The following is a 20,909-nucleotide window of genomic DNA, read 5'->3' as shown; positions in this document are numbered from 1 at the left end:
GGCTTTGGATCAGGCCCATAGCACTTTTCCTCTATGGATTGATAACAGCAACATTGGTAAAGGCAGGGGAAAGAGGGCATCATTAACATTCCTTTCCACTTAGCCCACAGCCATGTGTTATATATTTCCATGTTTGAAGGTGGGACCTATACTGTACTTCATTGCCCCCAAGGGATCTGAGGGAAGTGATCAACAATAATAATAAAAAAACCCCTTATATTGTCAGAGTACCTATCATCCTAACGTACTTTGAAAGCTAGGACACCACCAAACTTTAGGGAAAAGTGAATCTACATTTTGTGTCGTAAACTCATCTGAAAAAAAAAGCTACCTTTAAATGCAGTGTATGAACTCAGTAGTGTAGGTGTGTCACTTGCTCTTACAGTGTTGTACATATTGTTTTCTAGCGTGAGAACAATTATGTGTCACTCCACATTGTGTTACTCACAGTCTCATTTCCCTAAACCACTTCCTTCTCTGCCCCAGGATCATCATCTAAACTTGCTCCACCAGCTCTCACACTCTAACACAAGTGCACACCCACATATGCATGCACAGCTTCATTTCCCAGTTTTCTTGAGAACGTCAGCAAATGAAAATCAAAACACTGTTAAACGTAAGCCCTGTTTGATTCTTCCATACGGAACTAAATTAATGAAAGGGCCTCACTTATTTATATTGGCATTATACCCAGTGTATCAGTTTAATTAGGGAAATAAATCTGTGCTAATAATGGCCATACATACGGTAGTTGTTGACCTTTCAATATTAGGGAAATACAGACTCAGCAGAAAGCCTTTGAATATTTGCCTCCATCAGATGAAAGGAAAATGATATTACAGATATATGCTTTCAGAACACTATACATTCTTGGGCAGAGGAGATAGTGTTTTGTAGAAACACAGGATTCATATATTACACCAATATCATTGTTTTAAAACTAAAAGTTTATTGTAAGTCGGCTGTACAGTACACAGACAAGCACACACACACACTCACAAAATAGGGAAAGGGGTACAGTAAGATGCAAAGCACCAATCTACAAAAATATAATAAATCAAGAATGATCTTTCTTTACAGAATACAAGAAACCAGCCACCTCACTGGGAATAGAGCAGATAGGTCCTTTTCTGTATTTTATATAAAGTCTAAGGACAACAAGGTGAAAAACTGACAAAGATAGAAGGCTTCTTTATGTAGGTTTCCCTTTCAGGGGAAACCACTGGTTTAATGAGGTATTTGTTATGTGTATCTATTTTCAAATTGTTGTTTAGGAGCAGCGTTTCCTAAACTTCATTAGTCTGTCTGTTGAAGAGGCTTGTGGGTTTCAGCACTCAGCAGCAGTTTACTATGCAAGTCCCTAAGGAACAAAACTATCTAGTGAGCATGTCTGTTTAGAAAGGTTGCCATCCTAGCCTAACAATACTAACTTCAGACTCAACAGGATACATTCATTGATGATAAATTTCCATTATTCAGCTTCTAGTCTCTGGAATTCCTGGCTCTGGGGGCAATCTCACCCAAGCCTGGTGAAGACAATTAGAAGAGCCATCTCTTCTCCAGCGTGTTTCGTTATCTACTCCTCCCATCATACACAACTTCCTTGAGGGCAAGATACACTGCGTAATCTGATACTGAGTGGTAAAGTGAGAAGTACAGATTGAAATATTGGACTAATCTCTGTGTACCTAAGGCCAAGAGTCATTATGTCTGTGAACATGAATCCACCTCTGTCACAGTGTCATAGGTATTTTTCAAGGGTAAGTAAGTAGATAGTGGACATTTGCATACATACAAAAGTGTATGACTTTTTCATTATTCACATAGTATTGACACTTATTCATGTAGTTTTGAAGCTCTCAATTTCATTGTGCTCAAATTATTGCCTCTTTGGTTTGTAGCATGGTATTTCTAAGCACTCAGCAATGAGAGGTAACTACGGTAATCTGAATTAGTTCTCAATTTCGTCCACTGACAATATTTCATTCTGCTTTATTAATTGCCCAGATTCAGTTATACCCAATCCTTATCAAACCATTATATTCTGGTTTTCTTGTCAGTTGCCATAGACTGAGGCCAATGAAGATGGACAGTTAGATTCTAGGTTAAAAGAAAAGGAGTACTTGTGGCACCTTAGAGACTAACCAATTTATTTGAGCATAAGCTTTCGTGAGCTACAGTTCACTTCATTGGATTCTAGGTTTTTGGAGGGTTTTTTGGTTTGTTTGTTTTCCAAATTAACAATATCCAATATCCAAGTTTAAGTGGATTTTTTAAATGATTGATACAGAATATCACATTGCAGAGAAAATAATATTATTTATGAGTTGGATAAATTCAGAAAAAAATATTCAGGCTCAAGCTAGTATTTCTGAGATAGGGCACAGAATCACAGGACTGGAAGGGACCTTGAGAGGTCATCTAGTCCAGTCCTCTGCACTCATGGCAGGACTAAGTATTAGACCATTCTGGACAGGTGTTTTCTAACCTACTCTTAAAAATCTCCAATGATAGAGATTCCACAACCTTCCTAGGCAATTTATTCAAATGCGAATCGATATTTGACTGTAAGGTAATGACAGAAGTGAAGGAGAGCTAAATGTCGTATTTTGTAGTCACCAGATGTTAAAGTATAATCTTGTAAAGATTCATTTAGTAGTTTGTAACAAGGTATCATTTTTATTTTCGATATTATATCTATCCTGTGTATCGCCTGACAGAGCTCAGAATTCTGTGTTGCTCTTAAATTGCTAACACAACATATACATTATAAGTAATTAATACCAATCTATATTAGAAAGAGGCACTTTGGTGCAGTTTGTGTGTGTGATATTTGTGTTGATGAAGCGGTATACACTGAGTTGTACACACCAGTAGAACCTTTCCATAAGCTGCACTTGCACAAGCCACTTCTCAAAGGATGTCTCTGCTAGCACCAAAGTGTATGCAAAATGTCTAGATTATAATGATTTTATGTGTTATTTCTACACCAGTTCATTTTGCTATGGCATCTTCTCTTTTGGAGCCCTGGAAGCTTGTTCTTTCAAAAGAATTATTCCTTTCATTTGAAAGGGGCTTGTTGCATTTTGTATTTGTCGCAATGTGATGGGGAGAGGCCCAGCCTGAGATCCAGGCCCCATTGTGTTAGGTATGTACAACTGTAACAAAAAGTCCCTACTCCAAAGGTAGAGGAGAGATTATCCAATGGTTAGGGCAGCTAGCCTAGGACTTGGGAGATCCTCCTTCAATTCCCAGCTCTGCCACAGACTGCCTTACCCCTAAGGGAATTCTGTGCCAAAAAATTAAAAATTCTGCACACAATATTTTAAAATTCTGCACAATTCTGCAAATTTTATTTGCCAAATAAATGTGGAGGCTCCAGCACGGCATTGGGGAGCACAAGGCCACTGGCTTCACAGAGGTGGGAGATCACTGTGCAGCTCCCCGCTTAGGACATGGATTCAGTGGTGAGGCTGCACCCAACCCTGACACAGCACAAGGATAGGGCCTGCCCCAGAAACACGCCAGGGTCCTGCCCCTCCATGCCAGGTGCGGGTAGGCAGACTCAGCAAGGCAGGATCCAAGTGTGGAGAGATTCAGTGTGGGGGGGTCCAGGTGTGAGCTGAGAGGGTTCTGTGTGGGGTAATCTGGGTGCAGGCAGCTGAGCGGGTGAACCGGATGCACAGGCTTGTTGGGCAGTTCTAGGTTCAAGCGTAAGGGGACTCTGGAGGGGGATTCAGGTAAAGGTGGTTGGGGCTCAGCGGGGGGGGGGCAGTTCTGGGTAAGGGATAGAGCTCAGCCTGGGGATCAGTGGGGGTCCAGATGCTGGGGGAAGAGGGGGCTCAGTGGGGTGGAGATACAGGTGCAGCTGGTTGGGGCTCAGGGGGGTGGGGATCTGGGTGTGGATGGCTCAGGTGCAGGTGTGGGGGGGGCAAGGTTCAGCAGGAGGGTCTGGATGCACAGGGATTGGCCAGATGGGGAGCAGCTCCCTGTACAGGAATCCCTCCCTCTGCAGCTGAGGGGGGGCGGGGAGAGAGAGAGAGAGAGAGAGTGAGTGTGTGTGTGTGCGCATGCATGAGTTTGCAGAGCTTCCCCCAGCGAGTGGGGGAAATCTGACTCAGCCCCGGATGCCGTGCATGGGAAGAGGAAGTCCCATCATCCCCAGCTGAGCTGGGACTAGCAGCTGATCCCGACAGGGTAGGAGCCATCAGCCAGGTCTTCCCCAGTCCGGCCCCCTGCCCCACAGTGATTAACCTCTCTGCCAGCTGCCCTGGGCACCCAAAACATACTACTGTGTAGGGTCGCATGACTGCTCTTGTGGCTTCCCTAGCTTCCCCGTCAGAAAGTCATTTTTCTGTGGGAAGCAAAGAAATCTGCGGGGGATATAAATTCTGCACTTGCACAGTGGTGCAGAATTCCCCCAGGAGTAACTGCCTATATGACCTTGGGCCAGTCACTAAATGTCTGGGTTCAGTTTCCCATCTGTAAAATAGGGATAATACCACTTCCCTGCCCCACAGAGAGATGAGAGAAGTACATTAAGATTGTGAGGCACCCAAATGCTACAGAAATGGGGATCATAATTGTACCCCACATAGAAAGAAACTGATTAATCTAAATGGACAAGACAAAGGGTAGGAGGAAGAGAACAGTATTATCCCCATTTTATAGATGAGGAACCAAGGCATGTAGCAACTTGGCCGGGAAGTCTGTGAGAGTAGAACCCAGACCTTCTGAGGCCCAGGCCAGTGCTGTCTCCCCAGGACCCCACTTCCTCAAGGAAGCTGTAAAATGCTCACTTAAAACAATTGCATTTTTCTCAGTGTAAACAGCACTGTTGCATTAACAAGTATAAATGTCCTATAAGAATTAGAGGTGTTTCTTCTGAATACAGTTACCATTTCACTCTCCGCTCTACTGTTGAGTCTATCAAAGCCAGTAAAGCCCAGCTGCCAGCAGGACAGCCAAAACCCCAGTGCTGGTACGAGAGCTGAAGCAGATTGTTGGTGGAGGGGAAAATCTTCCGTGAGATCCTCCCTCCCACTGCCTTCAAAAGCCTCACATTGCCCTTCCCTTCTGGTTGCAAAGGACTGGCGGGGTAGCTCTCACCAGATCCTATTACCATTGCGCCTTGGTCAGCCAGAGGGAAATGGCTCAGATGAAGGATTCCCATCCAGAAGTTTGGTGTTTTCTCTGCAGCGCTCTCTAACACTGCCATTCAGAGAGCTGAGGGACCACACCTGAAAACCCCCTGGACTGGTAATTTAAACAGCTGGGCCAGGCCAGATTTTCTGGTAAAAAAGATAGTCTTCTCTTCTTGACATCTCAGGCTTGTCACATGATTGCACCACAGACTTTTGTCTGCAGTGTAGAGTAGCTGCAGGCTGGGTTATGGCTCTGTAGTTCTAGTGACAGTAGGGTAGTTGTATTGTCTGATGATTAGAGCATGGGAGGGGGAGTTGAAACTCCTGGATTCTGTTCCTAGCTCAGTGTGTGGCCTTGGCCAACTCTCCCAACTACTCTGTGCCTGTTTATCCACAGGGTGGTTGCAGGGCATGTTAAGATCATGGGATGAAGGCACTAGGAGAGGCAAACACCCTGTGTTTAGTAGCGTCTAACAGTCTGAATACTTTGCTCTGACGCTACACATATCCGATCCAGCCACCCACGCACGTTTTTGCAGGCAAACGGGGAGGTGACAACATTCTTCTCCCTTTGTAAAGGCAAAACAAAAAACATGCATCAGTTTCAGATGGAGATTCTGAAGGTAACAGTTGCAAAGGAAAGCATCCCAGGGAGGATTTACTGTAGTTACAGAGTAACAGCCCTGTTAGTCTGTATTCGCAAAAAGAGAAGGAGTACTTGTGGCACCTTAGAGACTAACCAATTTATTTGAGCATAAGCTTTCGTGAGCTTGTAGCTCACGAAAGCTTATGCTCAAATAAATTGGTTAGTCTCTAAGGTGCCACAAGTACTCCTTTTCTTTTTACTGTAGTTAAACCACTTTGCCAAAGGTTATAAATGGGGGAGGGCTCAGGAAATTGGACTAAGGATAGATTTAAAAGGAATTAATACAGCTGGGACCACTGCTGCAGAGTGCAGGCAATGCCAGCTAAACATTTCTCAACAGCAGATCAGCCTGACCGGTAGAGAGCAACTTTGTTTTCTGTAGTAAAGGCTCTTTCCCCTCCTCCTTTTCACCTGTTAAGTGAGCAAGGAATGTATTTTACCAAGAGGCCAACTAAACTGCATGGGCCACATCGCGGGTCACTAACCCATCTTCCTGGACCATTGAGTTGGGATTGTGGCCTATAGAGCCAAACTAAAATGTTCTCACCTAAACAATCTTGGTTTTTTTCTACTTGATTTGAACACATTGTTTCTACATAGATACTATCCTGGGCTCTGAAGGAGGCTCCTCACCATGGAAATATTTATGCTTTATTAGCACATACTATGTAAATGTATTTACTTCCGACACTTCATTTAGCACATTTTTTTCGCCCCCTTTTAATTCTCTAGGGAAGTTGAGTGTGAATTTATGCAATTCCAAAGTCACCTTGGGCTCCAATCCGCATCCTATCAGAAGGAATATATCCTTCATCACTCACATCCACCCATACCGTGATTACATTACAACGTTCACTTTGTTAGTACAGGATGTGCCGGTTCCTTCCCAGGCAGCCTGACAACGTAGTGGGGGGAGGATGGAAGAAAAAGGCTGTGGACTAAATTCATCCAAGGGCCTTACAATAGGGATGCATTTGGAGTCGGACGTGCGTATTTAGTAGTAGGGCAGAAACATGAACCGGCTTGAATATTTTGAGCTCACTGGGGCAGGGACCATCTGCCCTGTATATCTGGACAACATCTAACACATTTTGGATGCTACTTGAGTAGCAGTCATGCTTTAACATCTTCCCTTCCTCAGGGAAATCAGTCTTTGAGAACAGCCGGTGCGTGAGCTTCGAGAGAGAAGGCAGTGGTATAAAAAGGTGTCCTCGTTATCAAGCAGTACATCCCACCCCAGAAAAATCTTGTGTAGGTGCATGCACATGGCACTAGATACAAAGAGCCATGCTGCTGTGCCTACCACCTCAGAGTTTGTGCTCCATTACACTTTCCAAGAGAGCCAAAAGGGGGCTTGCGGACCTCATGTACCTCTAATTTTACTAATTGCTGGGGCTAATATCATTGCAACACCACACTCCAGTAACACGTTCACCTGTATGGTCCCTCGTACAGCTGCTTCTTCACACGCCAGTGACTGAAAATGCAGTCACCTGCTTTCATGTGTTGTGCTTGTTATGAAGTAGGAGAGATGAAGAGTAGGAGACCAGACCAGTTCCAAGCAGATGTATTGGAATGCTTTGATGTAAGAGTAAAGATCAGAGAGAGCAGCAACCCCTGTGACCATTACATCCCCAAACCTCCATCCAGTTGCAGAACCTCTCTTCCCCACAGTAACAAATCTGGGGTAAGAACTTCTGTAACCATTACTCTGCTATTTGATGCATATAAGCATCTAGCTTTGAGAAGACACGTTGCTCCCCTCAGACATGTACTTGAGATCAGCAATATCAGGAAGAGATAGTTTCGGAAAGCCCATCCCACCTGCCAGATTGAAAAAGCCAGTGAACCTGTGCCACTGGGGACAAATAAGGGGAACAGGATTTCTTCCAGCTGCATCTGGAGTCCAAAAATCCAGAGCATTACAACTCATCCTGAATCTCAGAGACTTCAACCAATAGGTTACAAAAGAGAAGTTTTAAACACTGTGTATGAATAATCCTGTTCTTGTAAGAAGGCAGAGGACTTATATGCTCTGGATCTGAGGGCCACTTATATGCTTCTAAGGATGAATCCATATGCGGTGACCAGATAGCAAGTGTGAAAAATAGGGACAGGGGATGGGGTAATAGGCACCTCTATAAGACAACAACCCAAATATTGGGACTGTCCCTATGAAATTGAGACAACTGGTCACCCTGAATCCATATGGGATGAGAATCTGGGTGGTGTTCACATGTTGTTCCCAGGTCTCGATAGATGGCTGATCAAGGACAGCGCACAGAGGAATTCAAGGGTCTGAATGCAGAATTTGCCATACCAGATCAGCTACTTGTCTATCAAGTGCTTATTAACATTCAGACTACTTGAAATAAAACAGCTTTTCCTAAGAAGATAGACTATGTAGGAACCCTACTAAACTGATCTCAGACAGAAGCCCTCCTTCTCTATTGAATAGTTTGAAATAGATTGGAAGGACAAAACAGAGTCCACTAGCATCAGTGGACTTTGATGAAAACGCTGGAATTCACAGTGGCAATGGTTTTCATAGGCACCCCTCCTTTTGTAGCATCCTCAAAGGGCATTTGCCAAATCACAGAGACTCTGGAATCAGTACTCTAACACATGGACTCTTGGGAGAAGCACTGGCTGCATGGGAGTCCAAGAGAACATTCAGAATCAATTTCCCAATTCTTACTCAATATTGTAGTAACCATATAGATGAATCTACCCTAAGCTTAGGAGACAGAGAAAGGTCGCACATTCAGTGTACTTGGTCACACCAGGAATCCAACCACCAGAGAAGTGTCTAGGAATTGTAAATCTTGCTTGTATTTCAGGTTTTCAGAGAATAGTAGGCCATTTTAAAAGGATCAGATGTTTTAATGGCGGGGGGGAGGGAAGAGGAGGGAAGGGAGATTAAGAGGAAATGGATACATGGGTTGAAGGAGAATATTTAAAGTGCACTTTCCCCTTTAGAGCAAAGGTTCTCCCCAAAAACTCAGGAGAAAAAAATACATTACATAGGATCTTTATAGGTCCCCAGTGGTTAAGGCAAAATCAGGTTCCTACCATATTGGAGATGGCAATGGCAGATGATATCCAGCTAAGAAATGTGCCGTGTCTGATCACACAGACCCAGGGCATTCCAGTGCATTAAAGCGAAAGAAAGTTTTCTTAGAGTACCTAGAGGCTAGGATATTCTGATCCTAGTCATTCACAGAAACATGGAAGCAGAGGGAGAAATGAGATAATCACGACGTTTTTAGAAAAATTACTGCTATATAGTTTTCTTGTAGGTAGTGAGGGGCCAGGCCCATGACCATGATCTCTGGGTGTCTCAAGAAAGCCAAGGTCTCACCCAAATCCGACTTTACAGTGTGCTGTGAAACAAGAGCACAATTAAACAGCTCCCCACTGTATCCATCTAAAGACAGGAGCCAGGGCGAGTTCAGGTTTGTGCTCAGAGAAATGAGCAAAGAGGGCGCCTAGCAAGGACAGCAAACATGTTATGTTTAATACTGAAGGAGTAGCACAGGGCTTCTACATTCAGAGGGGAAAAAAAAAAAGGTATGTGTGGCTTTTCTCAGAGGCCATTCATCACACTGTTCCCATCTGATGAAGCGAGCTGTAGCTCACAAAAGCTTATGCTCAAATAAATTGGTTAGTCTCTAAGGTGCCACAAGTCCTCCTTTTCTTTTTACTGTTCTCAGTGCCTCTGGCAGGGAGTCTCACAAAGCTTCTTATGAAACTGATCAGGAAGTGAGCCAAACTGACTAACAGCAACATGTAGCCTCTTTCTAGTTGGGATGGGGGTTTGTTGCAAGTGTTCGCAAGGGTTAGGAAGTGAGAACACCGAGGAGAAAGAGGCATACACTGCAGGCGAGGGCTGTGCAGACCCGGCTCTTCAGAGCTACCTACTAGGGAAACAACTGCAACAACACTATTACACCTGTAACTGGGAACTAGCCATAAAAGGAGGAAGAGCTCTTTTGATGAACTTTATGATTTTAGAAGGGTGGGTGGAGTGGAATAAAGCACACAAAAGAATTCCACATCAGTTCACCAAAAATAATAATTTATTCAGATGACATTGATTTGACATTATCAGAATCAAAACATTTCTCATTGCCACTGCTTGAGGAAACACACCAGCCAAAGGGTCTAGTGTAAAAATAAATATATTAAGACTTGGGTAGGGGAAACAATGCACAGCCAATCAAGTATTAGCAATAAATATGCCGTGCCCCAAAATACCCTCTGAACAGTTGCACGTGCTCTGCAGCTCAGCGTGCAGATGGAGTTTGCAGCCAATTTGACATGAAGTGATTTGCACTGAAGACTGCAATCTTCATTTCCCTCAGAACTTACTCAGCACCTCAACAGTCACCAAAGCCTGGAATCCAAAACCTCCATTCTCAGACACATGAATAACAGACTGGGCAAACAGTGCCACCAACATGAATTTCAAGGAGTTTGCTTCCATTTGGAAATGGACTAAGGACTGGGTTGGGATCTGAATACTAAGCTAAGTGCCCCCAATCAGTTGAGGGCACAAGGTAGGTCCCCGAACAGCATCTCCTCAGGATCATCCCGAATTAAAATGGCAAAAATTGGAATAAGGGTGGGAAGAAGAGACAAGAACATGGGTCCCTTATGATTAATGGTGCCTTCTCCCCAACCACTGGACTGTTTGAAGGTTAACTAAAAGCAGAGAGGAAGAGATCTAAAAGCAGGAAACATCTCAGACAAAGGAGGAGGACTTTCAGAAACCATAGCAGAAACAGAGCAACCGTGTTCTCCCAGTAAGTGAAGCTGTGAAAACAGCTGGCACTGCAGGATCAGCAAACAATCTCTGAGCAACAATTCAATACAATAAGGCACTAACAACGTTCCACATTAATCACATGATTAAACATTTACTTTCAGACATTTAAAAAAAATGGCTGTACACTAAGTTTAAGAAAAGGCAATTTTTCTATTTTTAAAAAGTTCCTTCCCCCCACCCCCAAATTCTCAGTTACGGAAGAATTTTTCCATCCAGGAAATTAATTGGATCAAATATTTGATCAGAAATCTTGATGGTTAAAAAGTGTCTCTGTGAATACAAGAAAAGTCACCCGAGGCAGTGGACAGAAAAAAATATAAAAAGCAGCTGAGAGGTTGTAAAACGATTCAGATCACTTCATTAACGAACGTGTGACAGATGTTAGTCACTTGCTTAATGCACGATGGAAAGGTGCTCAGAGGCAATGGTGTTAAGCATAGAATAGAATCACATGCTTTTGTAGCTGGCTTGCATCTATTTTTCTAATGAGTTATCAGACTGACAGCCCTGGAGCCTGCCTGTCTGTTCATCGTGTCAGTAAAGCCTGGGCAATAGCAGTGTCGGTTTCGTCACACTACTCCACCAATGTGCCTCAATCCTAACCCAGAAGCATCACATATAAAGGCAGTGGAATAGTTCAGACTCACTTCATTAAATCCTGGGTCTGCTCTGCCGAGGAAGGATAAATGGTCAACTGTTCACAGAGAACAGGACTGATGACACCAGCTTTTTTCAGAAGTGTCATCTAAATAGCCATCAAATGCAGAGAGCAATAACTTTGGGTCACAACTGATCTGACAGCCAACTGGTAGAAAGAATCTGTATCCCAGTCCCAATCCTCAAAGCTATCTAAGTGGCCACTGTTAGATCTATAACATTTACCACACTCCTTGAAAATTAGTGTTAAAAGATTAGTATCCCCCTCTTCTACAACATGTAGCTACTTAAATATTCAGAAATTGCAGGGTTTTGCAACAATAATAATAAATAGCTCAAGTATGGTGTTAGCTTCTGATGGAGAAATTATCCGTATATGGGAGGATTAACCAAGGATAGTAGAGATTAATCTGTGTATAGATTTGGCAAAGGTATTTTTAGGACACCTGGACAGCACAAACGCATCCGATTTCAAAGAAACTTTTTGCCCATTCTTCTAAACCAAAGCAACAAAGAACTTCAGAATATTCATGAAGTGGGGTTTATGGTTTCCCCAGCATAACGAGGTCTCACCATTCACTGTAAGACTGACTCCCCATCTTCAGGTTTTAAATATCTGACACTTGCCAAGACATTCAGAAATAATCAGTATAGGTTATGGCAATGGGACCACAAACCAGGAGAAAAGAGTGCACTTGCTGACTTGAAAGGCTCTGGTGGGACTACAGCCAAACTGATTAATTCCTCTATCTTGGAACAGCAGCTCCATGTTGCAGAAGGCCTGAATCCATTTGGGCATTTAGTATTCCAACAGCAAGTTCTCAAAGGCTGTTCTGCAAAACCTTGTGGGACATTCTGAATTAGTCCAAACTTGCAGGGCAGGAGAGGGAGAAAAGAAAACAAACATAAACCTCCCAGAATTTTGATTTGTCTCCCAGTTGTTGATTTTCCTTGGACAGTCCCTCTGAAGGGAAGTGGCAGTCACCCAGTCCGCATACGCAAGTGTCTCTCATGCAGGAGCAATCTAATTTCCCTCACTAGTAAGGGTGAGATGAACAGGATTGTTGAACTGGTCTGTGGAAAGGAACAGCATGAAGGACAATTAGCACATGTACATGCCGCTGCATCTTCCCTCCAACACATTTTAGAGGCATTTGTAAGCACTGAAAGCTGGAAGTGAAATAGGAAAGTCAAAGTTTGCCTATCAGAAGGACAAAAGTTGGCCTTAGACTTTCAGGAAAACTTCTGAATAAGCTAAGGCTTTTCCCTCAACTCAATGGCTTTGCACTGCTCTCTCTGGACCCTATCAAATAGCTCTTTCAGTTGTTCAAAAAGGAATCACAGAGCAAAGCAAGGTATCACCCCAGCTCTAGCCCTAAAGGAGAGGCAAGTGGATTATGCAACACTCCCAGCCTCTACCAACCTGAGCAGCTCAGGATGTGAACTCTGATCTCCTAGACAGAAGCACTGTGCTGCCACCATACTGGGCCAGCCCTATAGAGCACTTTCATTTTGGCCCCTCAATGTCTGATCATCCCTCCCACCAACCCAAAAGAAAGGGCTCCACAAATTACCGGCTCACTATCAGCTCCTTGGAAACCCTGAATGCACTTGCACACAGTGGAGTTGGAGGGGGCAGAACCTTAACTTGGAAATTAGAGTGAAATTCAACCAAAATGAATGTTGCACACCAGATACAAAAATTTTTAAAGGGGCAATGTCAAGTGCTTCTCTTTCTATCACTTACAAAACCTGCTTTAAAAATCTATTCTTGTTCATTTGGCAATAATAATTCAACATCTGTTTTTTGATTGGTGGAAGGAACCGATATCACCATGGCTGATTTAGATCACACTTCCTGGTGTGCACCAGCCTTACATCAGCTCTGGGAACAGCATTATAACTAATGGGTGTGGCAGAAACTGTTTAAGGTGTGAAAGTCATTACTTTAAACTCTCACAAAAACAACCCTATTATTCATTATTCTAGGGTTCAGAAAATCTTTTTAGCTGCAGACTCAACACAGGTGAAAAAGATAAAGAAGAAAAGACCTCTTACCATAAGGATGAAGAAATAGAAAACCCACATCCATCCCAGATTGTCCTGGATCAAGGAAACTAGATACTGTAAGGAAACAAAATAGGATATTTAGATAATCAACACGTGCACAACTGTGAGGGGTGTGTTTCTGGTGTCACCCTTTCATTTGCATCTCCCTGAGTTTGTGGGCATTTATTGAAGAGAGGAAAAAAGAGCCAGTCACAAATCCTCTCTTTCAGTATCTAGCTGCTCCTTGCCTGGCGTAATAAGAGACTTGCTGCCTTAATCCTTCCATAGAAACCCATACAAGATAGGTGAAAGAGAGATACCAGCGTGAAGCTTTATAGGTAACTATGTTCAGTGAGGAGAAAAACTAAATACCACTTCAAGGGGTGACAATTCAACTAGACTGAACAAAGGATTTTATTGCACAGAACATAGTTACGTAAGTGAATATAAATACCCTCAGAAAAGCTGAACACTCTGGGAAGATGTACAACTTAAAAAGGACACGCATTTTCAGCAGCTATACAAGCATTAGCTAGTTAACCCTTTCCAGTACCCTGTTATGCAGATAAGATGCTCAAGCTTCTGCACTGATTTACAACCTGAGCTCAAGAGGGCCTTGTAATCTTCAAGTAAAGGCAGAAATTATCCCTTATATGCAGTATTTGAATACAACTCTGCTTAAAGGGCCTCTGTACCTCTCTACTACTGAGCATATTGGCACAAAAACAGGATCATCATTTCAGAAGCACTCCTGGTGCTTCTGCTGCTTATTCCCCCACCTGGAGTGACCCAGCAGCCATTCCCACTGAGATGACTGCAAGCCCAGATAGGGAAGCAGTGGCAGGCAGAACTTTTCAGAAAGAGAGACCCACTTTTCATGATACTCTCCTTAAGAAGTGGGTACGTGTGTGGAAAGGGGAAGATGCAGGAAGCATGGTACATTGGGAAATTTGTTTCCAAATAAGATTTGAAAGGTGTTAGCCGCCTGTTAAATGTGGAAAACTAAGACAGCATCTTTCAGAGAGAAAGAATGAACATTTCATTTACTGGGGAGATCCACCTCAGTCAGTAGTTAACAAGTTCTTCTCTGCCTGCAATCAGCACTGCTGATATTCACAGGAATATACCCATAAGTGCCAATTATGAACCCTAATTCCTTTGGGAAATGGGGGTGTGGACTCCAATCCTACATACATCTTGGTATTTCATGATGTTACACTCTCTCTCACTAGTAGTATGGGGCCAGTTACATCACAGGCCCTGCCCAACCCAAAAATCTGCACTATGTTCTTTCATGTGCATGAATTTTGTTTCTGCATAACAAGTATGTTCCTACTGCCAATGCCCTCAGCTTCTGCTTCAGTAACAATCCGTGGTCAATTCCTATAACAGCACCCAGTGTGGAAGATGAAAGTAAGTGATACCAGTCTTACAGGATGCGCAGTCTGCCCTAGATAAAGAGAATCACACTCAAACTAGTCTAACGTAAGAATTTGTTATGTTCTATTTAAAGGGGACATTCATCTTAAAAACAGTATTTCGTAAATACATTTCTTCACTGGGGCTGCTAACACCACCTTAGATTATTTAAAAACTGAAAATAAATTTAAAAATCCAAATTTCTTTTCACTATTTATGGAATGTACATTTTTTCCATTTCTCAGCAGCTCAGGTTATGGAACTGTCTAAACGCATTTCATTCTTTTGTAGTGATTAACACCCATTTTTTCATGATTTGTGTGTATAAAAACATCTTCTGTATTTTCCACAGTATGCATCTGATGAAGTGAGCTGTAGCTCACGAAAGTTTATGCTCAAATAAATTGGTTAGTCTCTAAGGTGCCACAAGTACTCCTTTTCTTCATTCTCAAAGTTTGTTGCCATAATATTTGCATTACAAACTCTGCAGAGAAGGTTTGTGTGTTAAAAAACACTATTTCCATTGGAAATTAAAAAAAAGATTAATAGAAATGTTTCAGTTGGGGTTGGAAGCTTTCCCCCCACTGCCAGCCTCTACGTCACTCCCATGTAGAATTTTAAAGGCACATTCCCTCTCTGGTAATCTCACCTGGCCCACTGCAGCTCCAATGCTCCCAGTTCCGTCCACAATTCCTGTGACTGTTGCCAGAGCCTCACTGTTCCCTTTGACCAATTCTTGACGTCCCAGGTCAGCGGAAATCGCCGAGCTGATCATGTTAGATGGGCCTCCAATGAAAAATCCTGAAAGCACCAAAAGACCATCCTCCAATTATAGCACTGCAAGGAGGATACCACTGGCACAACCCAAGAGTTTCACAGGGCAGAGAGTTTCTGCAACCCACATGTCAAAGGCTGGGGATGTTATGGAAGTCTCAGTTATAGGAACAGGTTGCAGTAGGGGGCAGAATGCTTTGCTCCCAGCGGGTTTAGTTATCCCTCACAGCGGTAGGTGTCGTGTTGTCATGTGCTTCTCTGTGCGCCTAAGGGAGGAAGTTGGGGGAAATTCACAGAAATCCCTAAAATATGGGTGTTTGAAACCAAGGACCCTCACTCATTCAGGTTAATACAGAGTCCACATCATGGGAAGCTCCCGGGTATGCACCTTTGGTGGCAGAGGAAGCTTACAGCTTCTCATAGTGTAAAGAACACAAGAGACATTTGCCATCTGAGCTATTCTAGTCTGCAGCATAATTCCTTATTCTACACCTCTGTTTGTGAAAACTTCTTAAAAAGGTGTTCTAAAAGAAACACCCCAAAACCCACAACCAAACAGTCGGACCTTCACAGTCACTCTTGTTGCAGCCACGGCATTTAGCTGAGAAGGCAGTACACCTGAGTACAGTAAGGTTTTACAGCAGTGTTATTGTTTCTTTTCTGTCTACACAGCTTTTGGGGTGAAAGTGGCGTTTATATGACACACCTGTAATGGCCATGATGAACGCATTGATGGGTTTGCTGTTTGGAGAACCTGCCAGGGGACAGATAGAAAAGAGGAGTGTTAATAAAATAATAAATAATTATATCTAGCTCTTATACAGAGCTTTTCATGTGTAGACCTCAAAGCACTTTACAAAGGAGATCAGCTTCATCATCCCCCATTTTACAGATGGGGAGACAGAGGCAAAGAGTGGTCAAGTAACCTGCCCAAGGTCACCCAATTAACGGATTCCCTTGGTGCAGCCAGAGAGTATATATGGAGACGTGAGATCTTCAACCTTATGATGGCTCCCAAGTCCACTGTTTTGCTGAGCCTAGATGTGTCCTTTAATTAGTTGTCCTAACAGACTGTTTCCAAATCCCATTGGTTGCCAGATGCTAGAGTGCTTCTGTAAATGGCATGAAGCCTAAGAGCTTCTGACATCTCATCCTTTCCTAGATCTTCTCTCACTCTTTGCCCCCACCAACCCATTGGCTTTTCCTCTTTCAAGATGTTTGCACCTTAGCATTATTGCTTTATGGGTTGTAACTCTGACATGTTGGCAATGCTAGAAAATGCAGCCAAAGGAGCACATCTAATGCCAGCTTCCTCACTGGCACAAAGAAACCCAAGCACTCAACCCACATCTTTCCCCATCGTTAACCAGAATCTGAAGAAAGACTTCTTCCCAGACGCCATGATCTCTTGGCGCAACACAACCTTGCAGAGTGTGACTGGCCCAGAAATATACTCTGAAGGGCAATATCCTGAACCAGAAACAGGTTCAAGGCATAGAAACTGGCAGGCGTCCATCAATCTGGCCCAAAAGGTCCCCCCCTGCATTGATGCAAAATATACTCACGACTGTATCCAAAGAGAGACCCTACAGCCAGAAGCAAGCTGATCGCTAGCACTGGAGCTCGCTTCTGTAGCATATCAGAAATCAAGCCTTGGATTGTCCCACCTGCAAAAATAAAATGAAAGCTCACCGTGCCCTTCCTATTAACATATGGAACACGCACACTGTTGCACTTACTGAATTCGGGTCTTTTCTTTTATCTTTACCTTTGGCACCTCTACTGTAGGCAAAACTCTCACTGCCGCCTGAGACACAGTCAAGGCAATATCAGATCAGCGTGCTCAGGACACAGTAGCGAGGATTGATTACTATGTCTCGCTCTCTCTGCGTGTAGCCAGTTAGTGCTTCTGCTGTTCGTTCCTTTCCCCACACACCCTTCCTGCAATCGCAGTTCAGGTCTGTGCAATGTAACACTTCGTGGCCGTCTCCTAGAGTTTCCTACTGTTCCTATTAATGGCTCTGTTCCGCTGGCGGGAGCACAGAACCGATTCTAGGCACCCCAGTGACACTGTTAACACTTTGTTGTCTAACCCTGCTCAGAGTAGATCTAGATATCATTGCAATCACTAGTGGAGCTGCACTGCCGTTAATGCATTAGGAAATAATCCTAGTGTAAACAAGGCTAGAGAGGCAGCAAAGCAAACTCAGAAGTGTCTTGCAGGAAAGCAGAGTGGACTACTTACCAAGCCAAGAAACGGTGAACATGGGATAGCAGAGCTCTAGCCATAAAGAGAGGCTCTCTTTGTTCTGGCTAGGAGGCACAGGGATAGATTTTACCACTGGCATAAACAAGCACAACTACACTTGGCTCCATTGAAGACAATGGAGTTGTGCCCGCTCACCGCACTGCTGAACTGAGCCCTTTGCTTGCAGCAATGTGGAAACGGCTTCTAGGGTAGAACGTACCCCTAATCCAGGCCTACCCTCTCGCTCAGGGATTCTGGTGGGAAGTAGGACAGGAAACCAGGGAGACATCTGTTTGAGTAGGATACTCTCACATTCACAGCAAGTGAAGAAAAGCTCTTATTGCTGAACTGTACAGAAATAGGGTAGTACCCCTTTAAACAGTCTGTGAGCTCTCTAGTGGTACTCACTGCATCCTACGGCTTACAATGCAGCCAGAGAAGCAGTGCATGTAAGCAGGCCTTGCATGCGGGGCACATTCAGTAAACTGTTACTTAGACCCCACTGGGCCCATGTGGTTCCTTCATGTTAAAGGAGAGCTGGGCAACCAAAGAAAGACGTGTTTTGCTTGCTGCACCTACCTATGATTCCGCCCACATCGTACCAAATCGAAAGCTGGTCAGCTTCAGCCTCCTTCCATCCAAAGTTGTTGCTGAGGTAGAACGGCAGCCAGAAGAAGAAGGAGTAATTCACTAGTTTCAAGCAGGCATAGGCCAAGGAATACTAAGACAAAAACAGCCAAAAAACCAGCAAGCAGTTAGCATTAGAAAAACCACAAGTAGCAACTCCTCCTCCTTCCAATAAGCCCACAGCTGAAACGCCCATGGGTAAGTGCTTCTGCATTTCACATGAGAATGCAAGGTCAGGAAAACCTAATGCTGAACATCAAAGGGACAGATTGGGGGGAGGAGAAAAAAAATCAACCAGGATGTCTATTTTTAGTGTTCTTTTCATTGGACACAATGGCTTGAAACACCAACTCTTCCAGCAGCTTCACTTGAAGCACAAGCTTGTGAAGAGGAAAACAATTCGTTCATCTCCTAGATTGGAGATGAACCATGTGACACTAAGCAAGCCAGGGGCTCTTCATTATTTGTGCACTACGCTGAGAAAGACTACGGCAAGCACAATTTATCTGCATCACGGTGTGCCATTCAGAATACTGCTACATTCTCAAAGCACCCTACAGAGAACTCCTCCTAATACCCAAACATTTGTATCCCAGAGCTCAAGACACAAGTGCTGGGCATGCTTGAGAGAGCACCATGTCTCCTGACAGCTGAGACTGTCTGTGGTTCTCTTGCTATGGTTCTGGGGAGTGAACTTGCCTTAGCTTTCAGGAGGACGCTCTCAGTGGAGTCTTTACCTGTGGAAATAACTCCCCCCAGGCAGCTCAGAGCCCATGCTCAGCAGCTTTCAGGGCAGGTGTAAGGTATGTTTATTTTGGCTGACCATCACTGTCGCAGTAGAAGGGAGCCATGTTTGCAGAGTTCCAATGCTCAGTGGCAAGTGCCGTAGCTTTTTAAGGTACCCAAGAGGATAGATTGTGGATTTGTAATGATCAGATTGGTTTAATATGGTAAGAGACGTAGGTGATACACTGATTAGTGCCAGAGACATTTTGATATAAAAATAAATGCCTCCGAACACAGACCACTTCTTCGGCAGGCGTTTGATGAGCAAGTGGAACAATGGAGGCTTGTCTCCCTTTAAGCCTCCTGTCTTGTAGGGCCCAAGCCTACCTGCCTCTGAGCAGGATTTCCACTGAAGTCAGCAAGAGTTCTTCAGGTAGAGCAGGACTGGGCCTTACCAAGCCCACTGCTTATTACAAAGCACTTCAGAATGGTTGACTAGATTGCTTGAGAGATTAGCCATTCTTAATCTCCAGAGACCCGAGAGGAAGGCTGTCAGTGTAAAGACAGTTCCATTGCACTTGTTCGGTTGGAGAAGGGGAAAAACTGAGGAAAACCAGAGTAGGAAAAAAGTTGATTTGCTTTATAAGTGTATCTATCTCTTGGAAGTTATCCTTGTTTGTATTCAGGCATCCACATTCACTTTCCAGTCTCACATCCAAGCTGCTCATAAGGCCCCATTAGTGCAACGAAGTAATTCTGGAACAACACAGGTAGATGATCAATTTGATCTTCCAGTCCTTTGCCCTGGCCATGCAGGACTGTTCCTCCAATGTATTTGTTAGCACTCTGACCAACCTAATTTTACAGGGCTCAAGAGAGGGGACTTCCACTACTTCCTTTGGGAGTTATTCCACCATTGGATCACACCATCAGGACCTTTTTTCTGATATTCAGCTTCCACTTCATTCAGCGTTTTATCCCATTTCTCCCAGAACCTCCCCCCGCCCCACCAAAAATTAGTCCTCTTCCTGCATGGCCTTTACACAGCTCAAGGGGGTTATGTTCCCCTTAGTCATCACTTCACCAAGCTGTATACATGGAATTCCTCAGTGACAGAGGGGTCTGTACAATACCCTATCCAGTGGCAGCCCGATTCTCACTGTGGCCTTTAGGTGCTACTGTAAGCAGAGGCAGTGCTCACCTCACCTATTATTAAGGCCGTCAAACATGTTACAGTATAAAACCCTGTCTTCGGTTGTTTATAACTTTGCCAAACTTTAACGTTGGGAGTGAAGTCTTCCATGCCAGGTGTGCTCCTCAGGTTAGTGGGGTTTTGCCTTTAAGTTTAGGTCAAAATTGTTTAGCCATTTGTGAGAACAAGGTTGTTTTGCCCATTGTCACGGGGCAGGGTTCCTTCACCCTAGATTCCTGTCTGCAAATAGTCCTCACACACAGCTAGTGACAAGTCCAACTAAAAGGGCTATAGTCACATTGTAAATAAAACAGAACAAGTTCCCCACAGCTGAGGGTTCATACATTCTCCCTAGGCACAAGGTGAGAGGGAAGAGATCTTGGGCTTCTCTGGCCCTTCCAGCTTACCCCTCCCCTCTTCCTGTCTGGCATTTATCTGTTCTCAGCCGGTATCCTGAGCCACCTGGTGTCCTTAACCAAGTATCTCCCTAACGTGCCCCATGTGGGAATGTTTACCAAGTGCCCAGAGTGGTGAGTCAGCTTAAGGCTGCTACTCACTCTGTCCTTCCCATGTTAAAAACATTTCTGACAATTTCTTTG

The 20,909-nt window shown here is 43.9% G+C and overlaps 1 protein-coding gene across 4 annotated transcripts in view; it reads right to left on the bottom strand.

Annotated features, from left to right (window-relative positions):
- Nucleotides 1–929: 929 nt before the first annotated feature.
- The window catches only part of SLC37A3 (solute carrier family 37 member 3), a 56,095-nt gene continuing 36,115 nt past the window's right edge, over nt 930–20,909 (bottom strand). For 3 of the 4 annotated variants that reach the window (XM_073322650.1, XM_073322638.1, XM_073322659.1), the window contains 6 exons: nt 18,345–18,486; nt 17,083–17,184; nt 16,224–16,271; nt 15,393–15,544; nt 13,334–13,399; nt 9,852–12,349 (listed from right to left, as the gene is read on the bottom strand). In XM_073322650.1, coding sequence (XP_073178751.1) covers nt 12,257–12,349; nt 13,334–13,399; nt 15,393–15,544; nt 16,224–16,271; nt 17,083–17,184; nt 18,345–18,486 — 603 coding nt within the window. In that variant the 3' untranslated portion in view covers nt 9,852–12,256. Of the gene's footprint in view, nt 5,714–9,851; nt 12,350–13,333; nt 13,400–15,392; nt 15,545–16,223; nt 16,272–17,082; nt 17,185–18,344; nt 18,487–20,909 lie in introns of those variants that run through there. The other variant, XR_012156078.1, reaches the window with a different exon arrangement.

This window comes from Lepidochelys kempii, chromosome 1 (genome assembly GCF_965140265.1).
Source record: "Lepidochelys kempii isolate rLepKem1 chromosome 1, rLepKem1.hap2, whole genome shotgun sequence".
Taxonomy (NCBI): domain Eukaryota; kingdom Metazoa; phylum Chordata; order Testudines; family Cheloniidae; genus Lepidochelys; species Lepidochelys kempii.
The sequence above is the reverse complement of the archived record's forward strand: the minus strand, read 5'-3'. Positions and strand labels throughout refer to the sequence as shown.